This window comes from Hemisphaericaspora subhashii (genome assembly GCF_019202705.1).
Source record: "Hemisphaericaspora subhashii strain CBS 10753 chromosome Unknown scaffold12, whole genome shotgun sequence".
In the NCBI taxonomy this organism is placed as follows: Eukaryota; Fungi; Ascomycota; class Pichiomycetes; order Serinales; family Debaryomycetaceae; genus Hemisphaericaspora; species Hemisphaericaspora subhashii.
This window is the reverse complement of record NW_026057438.1, coordinates 21,279-40,426: the sequence shown is the minus strand read 5'-3', so window position 1 is coordinate 40,426 and position 19,148 is coordinate 21,279. Positions and strand designations below refer to the sequence as shown.

Genomic DNA, 19,148 nt, shown 5'->3' with positions numbered 1-19,148 from the left:
CAAATGCACGAACTGGAAGCATTCTACACTGCACACTCCTGACAGATGCATAAGTGCAATAAACATCAACCGCAATGAAGCAATATCGCTAACCAATACTCAGAACACAGTAGGTCCTTTGTCTATTTGGGGGTTGATAACCAATTGACACCAGAATTGGTCCAATGAACCGCGAACGCGAATCACGACTGCCCTTGGTAATAACTGCCTATGTCTTGTTCGATCAGTGCTTGCATGTACATATCCCTATATTTGTACAATCTCCAAGATAACTTTAGTTTTGTTCTATTCCTATCTCCTTTTCCAAAGGGATAATCTGTGATGATGCTGTTGGATATGCTGAATTTCGCAGCAGAATCAATTGAAAAGGAACTTGATCTGTGAGATACTATAGGAGTTAAAGCTGAAGGCATGATATTTTGACTTACTCTAATAATTTATCTCAAAATTAATAAGTGCAGAATCTTGGATTATATATATACAGAAGAATAATGCGATCGTACATCGTCTCCCCAACATTATTTCTTTGTGGGGTCATAGATTTATTATCTAAAGATTAATTACTAATGATGCATTCTAACGAACGTTTATTTTTAGATTGCCTACATCTGAATAGTCTAGTTGTACGAAATATTCACGTAACTCTAGCAATTGCAACCGGTTTGTTACAAGGTAGACTAGCTGAAAGTATACTAATGCAGCATGATCATACGCCCTCTTTTTACATTGAACATAAAACGTCGAGGCGAATACAGCCTTGGCATTCCAAACTGAAATCCTGAATCTTCTACCAAGAGTTGAGATTCAGTGGTTGCGTTGGCAAAATCCCCCGTAACTTAACCACCCCACAAACGCGTAAAGTTCGCGAAAGCAAGAAGAATCTATCTACAGAGAAGGGAGGGCCCTTCATGGACACTAATCTGGAAGGATTCTTTCATGTTTGGAGGACAATTGATGCTTGCTTATATTTTTCTTCACGTTTAAAACAAAAAATGCTGTTAAGGGTTTTAAAGGCTTTCAAATCGATTTGTAGTTTTTGTTCTAAGTTGTAAATAGCTAGTGATCGAAGTTCTCTCTGAATCCCCTCAATCAACCACTATTTATTTCTTTAAAAGCGTAAAGAGCCTCGGTTTTCCGTTTGAGAAATTAGGACCATTCTTGTGAATAGACTAATACGTCCGAGACTTTTCTCAAAAGCAATTTATAATTACAAAGTTAAAAAGTTAAATATTTTAAATTAACAAACGACACTATTTGTTTACATTATGAACAAACTATAAACTAACAAGAATAAAAAATAAAACCAATTGCAACCATTCAGTTGCTGCGAAAAAAATGGCTAAGGACAACCAACGAAATAAACAAACCTTTGCTCTATATCAAATTATGAAACTGCAGTCCATAACTTAAGCTATACCGAATTGATATCAATATCTAAGAAATAAATAACCGAACTATTGCGGCGGTATATAAGATTTATAGCGTTCTTTATTCGTAAACATAGACTCTAATAAAGTTGTCTCTTTTGAGCAGCCAATGAGTCCACATAATCAATGGCAGCATTAGAAGAAGCAGTAGCAGTAGTAGTAGCAACAACGGTAGATGCAGTAGTAGTAGCAATAGCAGTCTTTGTGGCAGCAGCAGTAGTTGCAGAAGCATTGTCAATATCGCTTGCAGAAACTGAACCACCTGAAATCATAGGACCAAGAACACTGGCGATACGAGAGGCCCAGGTACCAGCATTTTCACTGATGTATTTCAAGGAAGCATCCCAAAGACCATTGCTCTTAGCCCAGCTGTAGACTTCTTCACTGACAGCTAAACCAGTCTTGAAGGCAGTAGTCATGAAGTCAATAGATTGTTGTGGGTTTGCCATGATCTTACTGACGAAGTTTTGAACTAAACCAGAACTGTAGATGGCCTTGGCAACGTAGGCAACGATATCAGCAACATCTCTCTTGTCCAAGTATTCATCAAGATCAGCGTCGACAGTAGAACGACGAGCAACAACTGGAGCTACATCTCTCTTAGAAGAAGTAGTACTGGATGATGATGAAGAAGAAGCACCAGAAGCATAAGATTTCAACAAGTTGACAGCAGTACCAAAAAGAGATTTGGCAACGTTTAATAAAGCGGTTCTTAAATCGGTATCATTTAAGAACTTGTTGAAAATATCACCTAACATTCCTGAGTTCCAGACAGCCTTAATCAAAGCTGGACCTTGAACGACAGCTGTTTGGATAGCAGCTTTAACAATAGCTTTGACACTGGCACTGATTTGTGGATCGGTAGTAAGTTTAGAGTAAACATCACCAATAATACCTGAGTTAATCAATGCAGTGATTAATTGACCAATGGCACTGTCTTCTCTTCTTTGTAAATCTAATAAAGCATCTTCACCTTCAATATATTCTCTCTTAGCCTTTAAGGTGTTTAATTCATTTAAGATTTCTAAGACTTCATTTGCGTCACTTCTTTTGACCATTAATTCGTTTCCAACTGGAACATTAATAGGAGCAGCTGAAACAAAGGCCGAGGATGCTACAATAGCAAGTAAGGTGGCATTAGTTAACTTCATTTTTTATTGTTGTTATTAAGGGATGATTGATTGAAAGGATTTGGATGAGGAATTGAGAAGAAGAACAATTTTCAAAAGAAAGAATTCTTTAACATATTTATAAACATCAGAACAAGGCAACTGAGAGGTAAATGTTTCATAACTGTTATTAGATTTCTTAACTTGGTTAGGAAAGAAACAGAACAATAGAAAGGTACCCTTCAAAATATTCTACAGAACTATACGTTTCGTATACTATTTTTCGCAATTTGCAGTTTACTAGATTGGGAAATTTTTCCTGTGCAAAAATCTCAGATTACTCGATTAGGGAAAAAAAAGGTTGCAAAGATCTTACCATCAGCTTTAAATGGGCATACAATTTTAGATATACATAGAAGCAATTACTGGAACTGGCATATTACCAAATAAAGAACTGACAATAGTAAACATCTAATAGTTTTTTTTAAAAAAGGTGCCTCTTCCTTATATGAAATTCTTAAGTTGATTCCCATTTGGTGTGAACTTTACACAAAACGGCATCCCCCTCGTAAAATAGTCAGGTTTAAGCCTAATTAAATGATAGAATAGCTAAGGTTCATTAACATAAGGCTGTAAGAGAAGTATATTTGAACCCCTAGGGGGTTCTTTATTATATTTTTTGTGTAGAAAATCACAGGTTTCTATGAGTTTCATTGTTTTTTTCTTCTATCTAATTGGTGTTTCATTTTCTTGATAATTTTGATTGTTACAGAACTTCGAATTGGGGTTAAAGTAGTAAAATATCTCATAAGGAGGTTCAGGGATAACGAAAACCTGCATTAATTCTATTTACAGAATTCAGAAATCTCGCCAACAATTGCTTCTACGTTCTCTTGAACAAAGAAAACAGTCTACCAATTTGGATGTTAACCATGGAATTCATATTCTTTTCCCGAAATACAATATTTGGTTATTTCTTATCCACAATCATCAAGAAAATTATATTGTATGGGATTGTGGGTTTCAGTTTGACAATAGTCTTGAACTCAGAGAAGTAAATTAGGTGCATCACAAAATAATTCTAGAAGGAATCGATCCCTTGAAGTCGTCAGAGTTGCCTGCAAGACGATGTACCGAAAAAGATTCGTGGTTCCAGATAGATTTAGTTTCAGAGTTTTTGGAAATCTTTAAGGAAGGTAAAAGGAGTTTGGTAAGGAGAATTTACTCTTCCGGGCAATCCCTCGATCTGCTCTGATTTACTGGAATATGAATTTGCCAATCTAAATTTAGACTTTTCAGAATCTTCTTAATTAAGTATACAAGTTGCTACCTCTTCGCTAATTTTTGCCAAGCAAATTAGGGTTCTGACATGAAATGGAACTAATTTGCAACCCCCTAGAAGAATTGTCATCAACACAAAGAACTACTATGTTCCAACCATTGTATGCAATGTTTCAATAATGAATTCATATGGTTCCAACATTATTCGAACTGGTTAGTTTACGAGTGGAGAATATGCGGAGTCGCTTCGCAGAGAAAGGAGAATCACATGCTCTCGAAGACACTCCGATTAGGGATTGTAAGGGGATTTTTAAGAATTTTCCATTGTCATATTCAGATTTACGAACCAAAGTATGCAACCCTCATTATTTCTTCTCCAAATAAAGTAAGAGGCTTTGATAGGTCTTTGTCAGGTTAAGGAAATTATTTCTATTACATTCCTAACTAGTCGTTGTTCCACCGCCTTGACCCTTGCTAATTGTTCGTCTGTGCTATTTCGAGGCTTTCCAGTAACAATTAATTAAATATAATTATTGAATAACGGAAAACTCGTAAAGTTGCAACAACCAGGAATGAATCAATTTCCAGTTCTCCAGCGAATAATATACTCTTAGAATGTACAACCCAAATAACTCAAACTGGAAGCTCTTTGAGATGACATTAAAATTACATATTCAAAATAATTACTTGCATTTTACTGCAAAATTGGCAAGAAATCAAGTAAAAGTTTGCCGTTCTGCGTCCAATAATCACAAAATGAAAAAGAAAAGTAGATTCGACTCACTTGCAACCTACACATATCCTAGCTGTTCGAAAAGATTAGGCAAACATGTTGCAATTATTTACATGCCCAAATATACTTCAATATTGGCATAAATTGTGGTCAAATTGGAGATAAGAGTATTATCACATGCATTGTGAATCTCATTTTTTTTTGACTGCAAAAATGTCGCAATATAAATATCTCCCCAAACAACGACATGCGTTGCACCTGCATCTAGGCCAGTGAAAACAGGAGGATTAGTAATGCAACCAATACCTCATGGTCCATCTAACATTCCATCCGCCTGACGATTACAACGTGAATGTTTAGAAGAAGGTTTGGAATTGATTGAACTATAAAAGTGTCTTGTCAGATCAGGAGTTACGATTTCGGGCTTTGGGGTTAGCGAAAACCGTTAGACTTCAAAACGACGGTTTTTTTTCAACCAAACCCCAAAAAATAAATTTAAGATGCAAATTTGTTTTGAATTTTACGAAATTTCTTTTTTCTTTTATTCAATTGGGCTTTTTTTGGTTTTTCTTCCATCGTGTTTTTTTTTGTAGCTTTATCAGAAAATTTTTTAGATTAGCAGATTTACACTTTGTTTCTTTCTTTCTTTCTTCTTCTTCTTCTCTAGACAACTCCCTTTCCCTCCATACCCCCCCTTCCACCTTCCATAATGAGTGCTGTAGCATCTGGTGTCCAAACCAGTAACAATTTGGACAATATTGAAGAACCTACCATTGTTCAAAAAGGTAACATTTCTTCATTTGCAACTACCACTGCTAGAACTAACTTAACCACCATTGACACTAATGGTAAAGTCTTCAAGGTTCCAGATTATTCCATCAAAGATATCTTATCTGCTATTCCAAAGCACTGTTATGAAAGATCTTTAATCAGATCTTTAGGTTATGTTGTTAGAGATATCACTATGATGACTATTATTGGTTACACCGCTAAACAAGTCATTCCATTAGTAGAAATTGCTGATCATCCTACTTTAAGTACTTACATTAGAGGTGGTTTATGGATGTTCCAATCTTACTTGATTGGTTTATTTGGATTCGGGTTATGGATTTTAGCTCATGAATGTGGTCACGGTGCTTTCTCTGACTACCAAAACATTAACGATTTCATTGGTTGGGTGTTACATTCTTACTTGGTAGTTCCATATTTTTCTTGGAAATTCTCCCATGCTAAGCACCACAAGGCTACTGGTCACTTGACTAAAGATATGGTTTTTGTTCCTTATACCAAGGAAGAATACTTGGAAGTAAAGGGTGTTTCAAAAGTCGCTGAATTAATGGAAGAATCTCCAATCTATACTTTCTTGGTTTTGGTTTTCCAACAATTAGGTGGTTTACAATTATATTTAGCCAACAATGCTACTGGTCAAGTTTATCCTGGTGTATCTTGGTATGCTAGATCTCATTACGCTCCAAGCTCCCCTGTCTTTGACAAGAATCAATACTGGTACATTGTTTTATCCGATATTGGTATTCTTACCACTTTCACTGTTGTTTATCAATGGTACAAGACCTTTGGTTTGTTCAACATGATGGTTTACTGGTTTGTTCCATGGTTATGGGTTAATCATTGGTTAGTCTTTGTTACTTTCTTACAACACACTGATCCAACCATGCCTCATTACAGAGCTGAAGAATGGACCTTTGCCCGTGGTGCTGCTGCTACTATTGACCGTAACTTTGGATTTATTGGTCAACACATCTTCCATGACATTATTGAAACTCACGTCTTACACCACTATGTTTCCAGAATCCCATTCTATAATGCCAGAGAAGCCAGTGCAGCCATCCAAAAAGTTATGGGTGAACATTACAGATATGAAGGTGAAAATATGTGGGTCTCGTTATGGAAGTGTGTTAGAAGCTGTCAATTTGTTGATGACGATAAAGAAGATGCGAAGGGTGTTTTGATGTTCAGAAACGTTAATGGAATTGGTCCAGTCAAACCTAGAGATTAGAGGATTTTATTTCAATTCTACAACGGAATTTTATTATTTATATTTGATTGAATATTATTATTAAACGAACCCTTTTGGAGCCATAGGATTCATCTCCTTGCTCTTTTGGGTTTCAATTGTACATAGCTAGAATATAGATTATAGAATATAGACCAGGATATCACGTATTACATCAGAATTAAAGACGTAGTAGCATAGAACTGTAGACCTCTGTCACTCCCTAGGAGACTGGCATCATTATCAAAGACAATATAACCGACCTGGACTTTAACAATAGTGGGACGATTTACACATCCATTATTATATGTGTGCGGCTCATATTGTTCTATCGAGCGAGACACGACCTTCAACGATCGAAAATTTTTCTAAATTCTTTTACAACCGTTTTGTTATTATTGACTTTTCATAGGTAAGCAACATTCACCATCTTAACTATGACCAGTGTTCTTCGTGGAGTGTTTAGATGCGGATTCTCTAGAGCAAACAGACTGTCACCATTAGCGGTGTCCTCATTTGCCAGAACCACTTCCTTAAGACAATTTCAAACTTCTCGTATCAATTTCGAAGAGAAACAACCAGAAACTTATGAAGAAGAAAAGGTAATCATCGATCAAATTAATGCAGAATTACCAGCCGCTGATTTAGAAGCCGCCTCAAGAATGAGAAATATCGGTATCTCGGCCCATATTGATTCCGGTAAAACCACCTTCACTGAACGTGTTTTGTATTATACTGGTAGAATTAAAGCTATTCACGAAGTTAGAGGTCGTGATGCTGTTGGTGCCAAGATGGATCATATGGATTTGGAAAGAGAAAAGGGTATTACTATTCAATCTGCTGCTACTTACTGTTCTTGGGATAAAGAAGATAAGAGTTATCATTTCAATTTGATTGATACTCCAGGACATATTGATTTTACTATTGAAGTCGAAAGAGCCTTAAGAGTCTTAGATGGTGCAGTTTTGGTTGTTTGTGCCGTTGCCGGTGTCCAATCCCAAACTGTTACTGTTGATAGACAAATGCGTCGTTATAATGTTCCAAGAGTCACTTTTATTAATAAGATGGATCGTATGGGTGCTAATCCATTTAGAGCAATTCAACAAATTAATGAAAAGTTAAAAACCCCAGCTGCTGCTATTCAAGTTCCAATTGGTGCCGAAGACCAATTGAAAGGTGTTGTAAATATTATTGATCGTGTCGCATTATATAATGAAGGACCTCAAGGTGAAACCATCAGAAAGGGAGAAGTTCCTGAAGAATTAAAAGAGTTGGTTGAAGAAAAGAGAGCTTTATTGATTGAAACTTTAGCTGATGTCGATGAAGAAATTGCCGATGTTTACTTAGAAGGTGAAGAACCAACTGTTGAACAAATCAAGGGTGCCATTAGACGTGCCACTATCGGAAGAAAATTCACTCCAGTTTTAATGGGTTCGGCGTTGGCTAATAAAGGTGTTCAGCCTGTTTTAGATGCTGTTGTTGATTACTTACCACAACCAAACGAAGTCTTAAATACTGGTTTAGAACTTGCCAAGGATGGAACTGAATCTCCAGTTAACTTAATTCCATCATCTAATGCTCCTTTTGTTGGTTTGGCTTTCAAATTAGAAGAAGGTCAATATGGTCAATTAACTTATATCAGAGTCTACCAAGGTAAATTAAAGAAAGGTGCCTACATGACCCACGTTAAGACTGGTAAGAAAGTCAAGGTTGCTAGATTAGTAAGAATGCATTCCAATGATATGGAAGATGTTGCTGAAGTTGGTGCTGGTGAAATCTGTGCCACTTTCGGTATTGACTGTGCCTCTGGTGATACATTTGTTGGACAAAATCTCGAGAAACAAATTGCCATGAGTTCTATGTTTGTTCCAGAAGCTGTTATTTCATTATCTATTGCTCCAAAATCCAAGGATAATGGTGCTTTCTCTAAGGCTATGCAAAGATTCCAAAAGGAAGATCCAACTTTCAGAGTTAAGTTTGATGAAGAATCAAAAGAAACGATTATTTCCGGTATGGGTGAATTACATTTAGAAATTTATGTTGAAAGAATCAAGCGTGAATATGGTGTTGAATGTACTACTGGTAAGCCACAAGTTTCTTATCGTGAAGCCATCACTACCCCATCTCAATTTGATTACACTCACAAGAAACAAACTGGTGGTTCTGGTCAATATGGTAGAGTTATCGGTGAAATGACTCCATTAGATGGAGAAAACAAATTCACGGAAGGTGTTGTTGGTGGTAAGATTCCTGAGAAATTCTTGACTGCTGTTAGTAGAGGATTTGAAGATTGTTTAGAAAAGGGTCCATTAATTGGGCACAAGGTTTTAGGTGTTCATATGCATGTCACTGATGGTCAAACACATATGGTTGATTCTTCTGAATTGGCATTCAGAACCGCTTCTCATGGTGCCTTCAAGCAAGGTTTCTTGAATGCTAATCCAGTTATTTTGGAACCAATCATGAATGTTGAAGTCAGCGCTCCAAATGAATTCCAAGGTTCTGTTGTTGGTTTAGTCACCAAATTGGGTGGATTTATTAATGACACCGTTAACGGTGATGATGAATTCACTATTAGTGCTGAATGTAGTTTGAACTCTATGTTTGGGTTCTCAACTTCCTTAAGAGCTTGTACCCAAGGTAAGGGTGAATTCACATTGGAATTCTCCAAGTATGCTCAAGCTTCTCAACAATTACAAAAGCAATTGATTGCCGAGTATCAAAAGGCTAAAAATGCTAAGAAGTAATTTATATAGATCTTGTTTATAATATTTAAAAAAACTCTTGTATATAAAGACTTAATTAGAAACAATAAAGTAAAAACATTATCGGTTATCTAGATAACGATAGAAATTTCATAGAAATCCTGTTAGAGAAATGTTCAATTATCTACAATGCATCTTTTAATTAAATACGTTTTATAACTTTATTTTATATTTATTATTTTGGGGTTGGGGGGAATTCTCCAGTTCTATAGAAAATGGAAAATATGGTTCGTTCGATGAATTGTAAAAGCCTTTTGCATGTTTATACAAAATTATGAAGGAAAGACGTAAACATTAAAACCTAACTATGATACCCTTTCAAACTAATTAAAAAAATAAGAACTAAGAATACACAGGGAATATGATGATATGAAAAATCTGATAAATTATATTTGGAATAAATCAAAGTTAAATTTAAGCCTTAGCTAAAGCCTTCTTGGTAGCATATCTGCTTTGTTTCTTTAAGACTAAAACTTGGAATCTTTCGAAGTCAGATAATTGAGATCTTCTTTCCTTAGAAGCTAACTTCTTAGCCCAAGAAGTAGAAGCCCATTTGGTATCGATTTCAGCAGCAGTCCATTTCTTTTGGACGGTGGCAGTTCTAGCACCTCTTGGCAATTTAGATAAGACGATTGGGGTTAAGACAACCTTGGCTAAAGCAATAGATTGTCTTTGGATCTTTGGACCATCAATTAAGACCTAAAATAAAATTGTTAGTATAAATTATTCAAACTTGTAAAACAAAATAGTATGGATATATCGACTTCAAGATTATGAAAGGATGGGACGCTTCTCGGGTAGTTGGGGAAAGGTAAACACAAATATTTGCTTTGTTAATTCTGTAGTAGATTATGGCTGTAGTTGGTCGTGCCAGGTACGACAAATTTCAGATTCTCTTATATCTGCTAGTATTGAATGAAAGTTATATACAACTTTGGGGAATATGATCTCTGCGGGTAGTAGTCGAGGCTGTCGTTGTAGTAGTAATATCTCATGAGTCATTTGTACTTCACTTTATATTTATTTGACATGTTTCTCGAATCTATTTCTTGATAATATCCATTTATCCATTACTAAGTCTGTGAAATTTTTCACTTCGGTTCACTTGTACATACTCTCTTGTGGTCAATAATTTCAACGATGGTAGCTAATTCCTTGTTGTCAACTAAGACAATACGACCTAATTCAACGGATCTCCAGTTGGAAGCTTTAACAGTAGACATCTTATGTATTATTGTTGAGGTTACTATGAAACTAATCTCTTCAAGAAGTAAAAGATTTTAATTTTTTTTTTCTTTAACTTTTTTGTTAGTATCAAAAATTTTGATTGATGGTATTGCGTTCTCGCTCAGTTACTACTCACCACCAAAACTAAACAGTAAGTAAATTTTGTTAGTGAAAAATTATTTAATCTTTGTGTTATTTTGTTTTGTTCACTTTGTTAACTATGAATGATATTTGTATGCAGTATAAAAACATCCAATCTGCAATACTCAGTCTCAGGTTAAATAAACACACCAGAAAAAATGATCTTTCTCCATACAAAATTTGTAATCACGTGAATTTAAATAGCCTTAGGGCTCCATACCTAGATCATTTTCAGAAATCCCGATCCATCACTGTTTGTCTAACATTTTCTTGTTGTTAAATATGAATATCTAAAGAATTCTTCCAATGAGTTTCTTTAGCTAACAAATTTATTATTAGTTAAGGAATTAACCAGCTTATTTAATCCTAAATAAGATGACTAGTTAGTTAACAATCACTAAATGGTATGTTTAACTGTTGTTACAATATCCATTCTGAAGGAATTGAATTTTATATGATGACTTATAATTTGCGTTCTAGAGTATCTTATCCGAAACACGCCTAGTTTCATTATAGGATAAGATGCAATATGCGACCAACCTTTTGTCTGAATAATTACACTACTCCAATGTCAATTGAATCAATTCCATATTTTTGTATTAATTCATGCTTCAGTTTTGTTGTTTATCTAAGAGAGAGAGAATTTACTAACTTTGTACTTTTACAATAGATTATTATAGTAATCGAACTTCATACCAAGAGTATTACCATTGGGATTGTCTGATTTGCGAAAGTTACTGGGATTATATAATAATCATGGCCGACCAAACTGACAGTAGCACTGGTAATAGTCTTTGTAAGAACTCTTCATCTAATTACCCTTCTGAAAATGATACCATATATCAAATATTAAAGTATCAATTTCAATCAATTATACTTGCACTTGTAGAAAACTGGATCAATTAATCAGTTTGTAATCAATTTATGTTCTTCTCTTGTTGTATTTCTCTATGAACTTGTGTTGTGCCTACTGCCGTTAAAGACTGGTGTGGAAAAATAGATTTTCTCCTGATGTCAGATGTTCGTTCCTATAGATTGAGTCATCATCAAACATCGTCAACACAGATTGTGCATTTTTCTGAATACAAGATACCTCCAGAAGGGTTTTAAGTATATGAACATTCAAAGAACAATCAAAAGATTATTCACAATGTCAACCGTTACTTTGAAGAAGGCACCAGTTCGTCAACCAGAATGGTTCCCACCTGTCAATAAAAACAGTGAAAAACCAACGTTGCAAATATACAATTCCTTGACACGTACCAAGAATGACTTCCATACAATCAAACCAGGCCATATTACCTGGTATAGTTGTGGTCCTACTGTCTATGACAATTCTCATATGGGACATGCTAGAAATTATGTTTCCACTGATATTTGTAGAAGAATATTACAAGATTATTTTGGATTTAATATTAAATTCATTCAAAATGTTACTGATATAGATGATAAAATTATCATTGCTGCTCGTCAACAATACTTATTTGAACAACATGTTAGTGACGTTTATAAGCAAGTCAATAACGAGCTTTTATCGAAATCAAAGGAATACTTGGCCAGCTATATTGGTAAGAATTTACCAGAATTCACTGGAAGTTCAATTGAAACAGAATTCATTCCTTGGGTTGATTCAATTCAAAATATTCAAGAGATTATCAAAGAAAAGCCAAAGTTTCCAATGTATATTAAGGCCGCCAGAACTGCTCATGAATCAATTTATGGCAAAACTAACGAACTCAGTTTAGAACAATTCTTGGCTAATATTAAAGATGTAGCTATGCCTCATTTAGATAAGGAATTAGGTGATACTGTAACTGATCCATCTGTTTTCAGAAAATTACCTGCCTATTGGGAAAAGAGATATAATGAAGACATGGCAAGATTAAATGTCTTACCACCATCCATTACTACAAGAGTATCTGAATATATCCCAGATATTATAGAATTCGTTGATAAAATCGTTGAGAACGGATATGCTTATAGAACCGAAGATGGTTCAGTTTATTTCGATACTGTCAAATATGAACATTCTCATCATGCTTATGCTAAATTACAACCTTGGAATAAAGGAGATTTAAGTTTGATTGATGATGGTGAAGGATCGTTGAGTACTGGACATAGTAAGAAAAATCCCGCCGATTTTGCTCTTTGGAAAGCTTCCAAACCAGGAGAACCTTCATGGGATTCTAAATGGGGTAAGGGAAGACCAGGTTGGCATATTGAATGTTCCGTCATGGCTTCTGATATGACTGGTGAAACTATGGATATTCATTCCGGTGGTATTGATTTATGTTTCCCTCATCATGATAATGAATTAGCTCAATCTGAAGCATATTTCGATAATAAACAATGGGTGAATTATTTTATGCATAATGGCCATTTACATATTCAAGGTCAAAAAATGTCAAAATCTTTAAAGAACTTTATTACTATTGATGAAGCATTGAATGATTTTTCTTCAAGACAATTGAGATTAGTATTTGCATTGACTCCATGGGAAAAACCACTTGATTTTAAGGATTCTTTGATTAGTGAGGTAAAAGCTATGGAATCCACTTTTTCCAAATTCTTCACAAATGTTCGTGCCTTAAATAGTGATTATAAACATAAAGTAGATGAAGGTCAATTTATTTCAAGAAAGATTTCCAAGTATGAAAGGCAATTATATGATGATTTAACTACGGCTCAAGATGAAGTTGACATTGCCTTCAATGACAACTTGTCCAGTAGTCAAGCTTTGAGATCAATTCAAGATCTTGTTTCAAAATCAAACAATTATATTCAACTTACTGCCACTGGTACAACAGAATTAAGAATCGAAGTATTGTTACTGATTACCAATTGGATAGTTAAAGTTTTAGATATTTTAGGATTTGAAACTAGATCAGATAGATTAGGTTGGATTGATGTCTCATCTAGTGAAGATTCAACTGGAAGTGCCGAAGATATTGCATTACCTTATGTAAAAGCACTTTCCCTATTCAGAGATTCAGTCCGTAATTTAGCCATCAATAAATCTGACTTGAATGAATTCTTAAAGGCATCGGATGCAATCAGATCACAATTGATTAATTTGGGTGTTTCATTAGATGACAGACCAGATGGTAGTGCCTTAGTTAAGTTCTTAAATGCTCAAGAAAAGGAACAATTGATTGCTCAACAAGAAGCTAAATTGAAGGCTATTGCTGACAAGGAAAAACGGAAACAAGAACAAGCTGCTGCTAATGCTAAGAAAGAACAAGAAAGATTGGCTAAGATGAAGGTTAGACCACAAGACTTATTCCAAGATAAGGAATTATATTCTGAATGGGATGAAAATGGAATTCCTACCAAAGATGCTAAGGGAGAAGAAGTTACAAAGAGTATGAAGAAGAAATTATTGAAGCAATATCAACAACAAGATAAGCTTCATCAAGAATATTTGAAGTCTCAACAATAACAGTTGTTCGCATCCATTATTTAGAAGTAGAGTTACGGGTAGTGTAAGTTTTTGTAGATAGTAATTTAATTTAGAAGCCAAAATAAAAAATCCGCCATCAACAAACAAAATCTCAAATTGAACACCAAATCATTTTAACAGAATTTATTCCAGAGGACTTTAGATACAGCATTTTGAAACGGTAATTAAAAATGTTCAATTTGACAAATAGAATTCAAACAGTTGGAAACCAAGCATTGACTTCTGCAATTGTGATAGTAGCAGCTGTTATTGCTCTAACTTTATTACAATTGAATCATGATGGAGTATGGAATATTAATACTACTTCAATAACTAATATACAACCAAGTGCTTCAATAAAATATTCATTTCAATATGGTGCTGTCAATAGAAAACCGAAAGAAAATTCAAAAATTCAATTTGATTTGGATGCTGATTTGACACCATTATTCAATTGGAATACAAAACAAGTATTTGTTTATTTGACAGCTGAATATCCTGGTAAGAGTGAAGGGTCTTCAAATAAAGTAACTTATTGGGACAAAATCATTAAATCAAAGGATGATGCCAAACTCCATTTGGTCAATCAAAGAGGTAAGTATTCAGTATGGGATGTAGAAAAATCATTTAGAGGAAGAAATGCCACTGTTAGACTCGAATGGAATATACAACCTCATATTGGTCCATTGATCTTTGGACTGACTGAAACTTCTGCTCAATTTCAATTCGAAGAGATCAATAAGAAAACTCATTGATTTAATTACTAAACTAGATTTTTATTATATACATGTATTTTAAATTATGTGATAAGTTCTATAATATACAAAAGTAAACTATTTACAAGTAGAATGTTACAATGCATAAACTTTGAATAATCTGATAAATAATAACCTCAACTTCGTAAATCTCAACGGAATTGAAAATGGGCTTGGTATCCGGGGCACTTATTGAGAATTTTCGACTTTTCCCCTGGGCTCTTCAATACAACCGTCTATCCTTATCAATCTCATCAGGTTTTTGATCCCCTTTAGATCTCGGGATAACTTCTCTCGCAGAAACATTTACCCTGTGTTCCTTATCGTTCATTATACCATTTTTAGTATCTTTAGTGACAACGAATTCTTTATTTTCAACATTATCGTTTTTAGCAAAATCAATGTCTTTTAGTCGACGATTATGTTCCCGATACTCAAGGTGAGTTGCTTTATCATCAAGGTCTTTTTCTTCATTTTCAAGGCCCTTTTCTTCAACTTCAATATGGTCATCATCCATGATATCTTCTGTCTCATGAAGGTCATCCATGGTGTCTAATGGGGACTCTTTTCCCTCTTCAATGGCCCGATAATATTGTGCAGGATACTTTGGCAGTAAAACAAGATGTTTTAGTTTTAACTCACGTGCTTTTAATTGATCGTATCTTCCTTCCATATTTATTGGCAAGGAAGGTTTAAATAACTTATCGTCAGTTCTGATACCTACATAGGCTTTATTGGACCTCATTGTTTCATACATTTCGGTGATGGTTTCCGAATTTCGTCTTTTGTATTCTAACGTGCTGAAACCTGGCCCCACCGTGCCTCCTACCAACTTAGATTCATATGGTTCTGCAATCAAGCATCTAAGAGTATCGGGATATTTGTCTGCAAGGGCAAAGGTTTTACCACTATTACCTTGACAGAAAAATTCAAGTTGCTCATTTAATAAATATTTCATTTCCTTGTCAATTAGGAGGTATTTAGGAACACGTCCCGGGTTAAAAAACCGAAGAAACCTCCATTTAGCCATTGATACATTTTTAACATATTCACTTTTTATCGGAAACAATCTTCCATGACGGCTTCTCGGGAAGTCCTTTATACCAATTGCTTTGACATACTCCAACGACTTTGAAGCATTCGTATTATAAAAATCTGAATAGACTTGAAACTTCATGTCAATCTCTTTCGGATCGCGAAACGTTGTCTTGTGGGCAAGACATACCGAATAGCAATGTCTTTTCTCATAGAATGCATGCATAAACTCCAAAGAACCATAAGCGAGTTGCTCTTCACAAATTTGAAGTAAATCATTGAAATATTTAAAATCACGGAATTTGCAGATGAATTTGAAAATTTTGATGTATTCTTCCTGGGCAAAATATAAATTATTACTCATGGCATTAATGAACATTTCTGCCAATTGATGAGCTGACTCAGAAGATATTTCACCTTGGATAGAATCTAGACGAGATATCATTGCTTTGGTGACTTCTTGTTGCAACAAGGGTGGGATAACAATCACCTCATCGTTGTATGGATATTGCTCAACGAACTTTTTATACACGTTAATTGCATCGTCACTTGGATCAAAACATAATTCTGGAATTCTATTCTTAATCTTTTGACTGATCCGTTGGTTTGGTTTCCTGCAACCATATATCATACTTCTTATTTGGAATGGAATTATCCCATACACTTCTTTTAATCTTAAAGCAAATACATCCAATACAGGGAGCGCTGGATCTCCAATATATGAAATAAATTCTTGTATACATTTAGCAACATCTACTGCGTCTTGTCTTAGACTAAGCTTCGGATCACGAGTTTGCGCTTGGGCAATTCCATATGATTGAAGAATTTGCTTAAAAAATTTCTTTGAATTCTGGAATTCATCATCAACACTATTATCTATCTTTAACAGCGTGGCCAAGGCATAAAAATACGTAGGCCCAGTTACTGTCACTCCTAAATTATTCATAAAGGAGAAACTCTTAATTATTTCCTTTTCCTTTCCCCATTTCCTTTGGAACTGCAAGAATGGTAGAAAGATAAATTCATATCGCTTAAATTTAATCATTCTCCTCAAGACTCCCCTGGCTTTGGAACTGTCTTCTATCTCAAGTTTAATTCGGAGGATTTCACGAATATATCTAGGTTCATGACGAAGAAGTACATGCCATCTACTGCCCTTGAGTCTACTTTCAAGATAATATATTCTTTTTCCAATAAAATTGAAAGCCGTAGTATCAGTTGCATTTTTCCTCCATTCTCTAGCATTATCAATTTGAGTAACATAGATTGCACCTTCTGAAAATGGGGTTTTACTAGCTCCATGGGCTTCAAAACATAATCTATCTGCTTTTTCAAATTGTCCAAAAGATGTATAACCCCGTATAATAGATTCGTAAACGTTCGCCAGAAGTTTGTCATATTCTGTAATTAAACCTTTTATTTCTTCCATTTCTTTTAATGCCAACGCCTCTACGGCATATCCAATACACATCTTGAGAGCTTGTTCAGAAATCATTGGAAATTCGTCAGTTTTCTCCCTGTCAAGAAATATTTTCAAAAGCTTAACGAGTTGCTGAATATCATTTTTCATTGCTTGTTGTTCAAGGACCTTTACGACCAAATCTTTAATACCTTCAATTTCTGCCTTACCTGCTTTACACAATGATATGTATTCTTCCAATAATTCAGATATCTGTTCATTTTTCCTTGAATAAGATTCCATCAATAAACCATAGATCGTACTATTCTGTTTTAGACCTCGTTTGGAAATCTCTTGGAATAAAGCCCGAATTTGTTTGTCTGCACGTAGGATGTTTAATCCTCTCATAGTGACTCCATATTCAGCAATATTTGGAAAACTACCATTCTCATATAGCTCCTGGAATCTGGTTTGAAATCCTTCCCAGTTTCTTTCGTATAATAGGAATTCGAGAATTAGGGCTTCCTGTTCACGACTATGAAGGTGTGGATGCTGCGCATATATCTGTTCAAAATACTTATAGTTGTTGGTACTGAGACAAGCAGTCATTGCCGATGTCAAATCGTCACTGCAAACAAGCACATTAGGGTCAATTCTTTCAAAGTCTATCATTAACCTCTTAAATTCAAAATACTTAGTTACATAATGTGGACATTTTGGTATAAGAATCTTCATGAGTCTTGTTATTAATATGTACCCCGAGCGTCTATCTCCATACACTTGTTGACAAATGCCCACTAAGGATCTTAAATACTCCCGAGGAGAAATCTTTCCTATAATATACGATATCAAGTCTAGGCATTCATCATAGCTGTTGAAATCAGGATCTGTAAACCATTGCCTTTGTTCAATTAAATTAGAAAGTCTTAAGAATTCTCGTACCATGGCCGTTTGCATCCTAGTATCTCTTGAAAGGAAAAAGGTTGATCTTATTAATGTATTCAACAATTTTCGTTTTAATTCAATCAGTATGTTTGATTCAAGTGCTTGGGTAATAGCAACATCATTATACATAAACCCAGGGCGGTAGGGTCCTTTTTCACGGAGTTCCTCGTCCGGCTTAGTTTGTTCCTCCAATTGTATGGTGCCAATGATAAAATCCGTTTCGCTCGGGGTTAGGTTGAATTTCCGTTCCGCTGTCACTATCAACATGAGATCTTTGTATATGCTATATTTACCTCTGACTAATAGTAGTGTAGATAAATCATCTCTTTTCTCAAGAATTGCTCTTTGTAATATTTCAGTAGAAGGATTTGCATCCATTTTTCTAAATATGGTATACCAAATTTCTTGCAACACTTCAAATCCAGCTGATAGTTCATAAGTACATTTGATTAACTTATCGAAATCGTCCACTATTTGAGATATTTTCTCTTCGGTTAAGTTGTCCTTGGTCATAAGCTCTAGATATTCTGACCTGAATTCTTTCAGAAATAGCTTTTTAATTCTAATGTACTCATACTCTAAAAAGATTCTCATTTGATGCGGCCTGTAAGTAGTATTGTAAAGTATAGTTGAGTATGACCTGGATTGAATGCATAGTGGGTGCGCTCGTATCCTTGTGGTAGATATTAGTGAAGCTTGATTGGTATATGTTTGACGGACTTTGATTTGAGTAAAAATTTTCGGGAGTTGATGTGAAAGCCTCGAGAAACTCTTTCGTAGAAAAGCTGTACTTGACCGCACGGGTATTGGGGCATACAGGCTAGCTGATAGATCAGCTAATTGCCTCCTTAATGACATAGGGATTGAAGTGTAGAATG

At 35.0% G+C, this 19,148-nt stretch overlaps 7 protein-coding genes across 7 annotated transcripts; 4 read left to right on the top strand and 3 right to left on the bottom strand. All coding sequences in view use genetic code 12, as the record gives it.

Moving 5' to 3' along the window:
* Positions 1-1,507: 1,507 nt before the first annotated feature.
* OP4 (Op4p) lies at positions 1,508-2,578 on the bottom strand (the record flags this gene model as incomplete). The annotated part of the gene is made up of 1 exon (XM_049409879.1): positions 1,508-2,578. One exon carries the CDS (start codon positions 2,576-2,578, stop codon positions 1,508-1,510), a length of 1,071 nt encoding a protein of 356 aa, XP_049260893.1.
* A 2,681-nt stretch (positions 2,579-5,259) lies between these two features.
* FAD3 (Fad3p) lies at positions 5,260-6,567 on the top strand (the record flags this gene model as incomplete). The annotated part of the gene is made up of 1 exon (XM_049409878.1): positions 5,260-6,567. The coding sequence occupies one exon, from the start codon at positions 5,260-5,262 to the stop codon at positions 6,565-6,567; it is 1,308 nt and encodes a 435-aa protein (XP_049260892.1).
* Positions 6,568-7,001: 434 nt separating this feature from the next.
* Positions 7,002-9,311, top strand: J8A68_005775 (uncharacterized protein; the record flags this gene model as incomplete). Its single annotated transcript, XM_049409877.1, has 1 exon — positions 7,002-9,311. The coding sequence occupies one exon, from the start codon at positions 7,002-7,004 to the stop codon at positions 9,309-9,311; it is 2,310 nt and encodes a 769-aa protein (XP_049260891.1).
* A 432-nt stretch (positions 9,312-9,743) lies between these two features.
* Positions 9,744-10,552, bottom strand: RPL14 (60S ribosomal protein eL14; the record flags this gene model as incomplete). The annotated part of the gene is made up of 2 exons (XM_049409876.1): positions 9,744-10,028; positions 10,445-10,552. 2 exons carry the CDS (start codon positions 10,550-10,552, stop codon positions 9,744-9,746), a joined length of 393 nt encoding a protein of 130 aa, XP_049260890.1.
* A 1,295-nt stretch (positions 10,553-11,847) lies between these two features.
* J8A68_005773 (cysteine--tRNA ligase) lies at positions 11,848-14,136 on the top strand (the record flags this gene model as incomplete). The annotated part of the gene is made up of 1 exon (XM_049409875.1): positions 11,848-14,136. The coding sequence occupies one exon, from the start codon at positions 11,848-11,850 to the stop codon at positions 14,134-14,136; it is 2,289 nt and encodes a 762-aa protein (XP_049260889.1).
* A 191-nt stretch (positions 14,137-14,327) lies between these two features.
* On the top strand, positions 14,328-14,891 carry SPC3 (signal peptidase complex subunit; the record flags this gene model as incomplete). Its single annotated transcript, XM_049409874.1, has 1 exon — positions 14,328-14,891. One exon carries the CDS (start codon positions 14,328-14,330, stop codon positions 14,889-14,891), a length of 564 nt encoding a protein of 187 aa, XP_049260888.1.
* A 223-nt stretch (positions 14,892-15,114) lies between these two features.
* J8A68_005771 (uncharacterized protein) lies at positions 15,115-19,128 on the bottom strand (the record flags this gene model as incomplete). The annotated part of the gene is made up of 2 exons (XM_049409873.1): positions 15,115-18,859; positions 19,088-19,128. 2 exons carry the CDS (start codon positions 19,126-19,128, stop codon positions 15,115-15,117), a joined length of 3,786 nt encoding a protein of 1,261 aa, XP_049260887.1.
* Between the last annotated feature and the right edge of the window lie 20 nt (positions 19,129-19,148).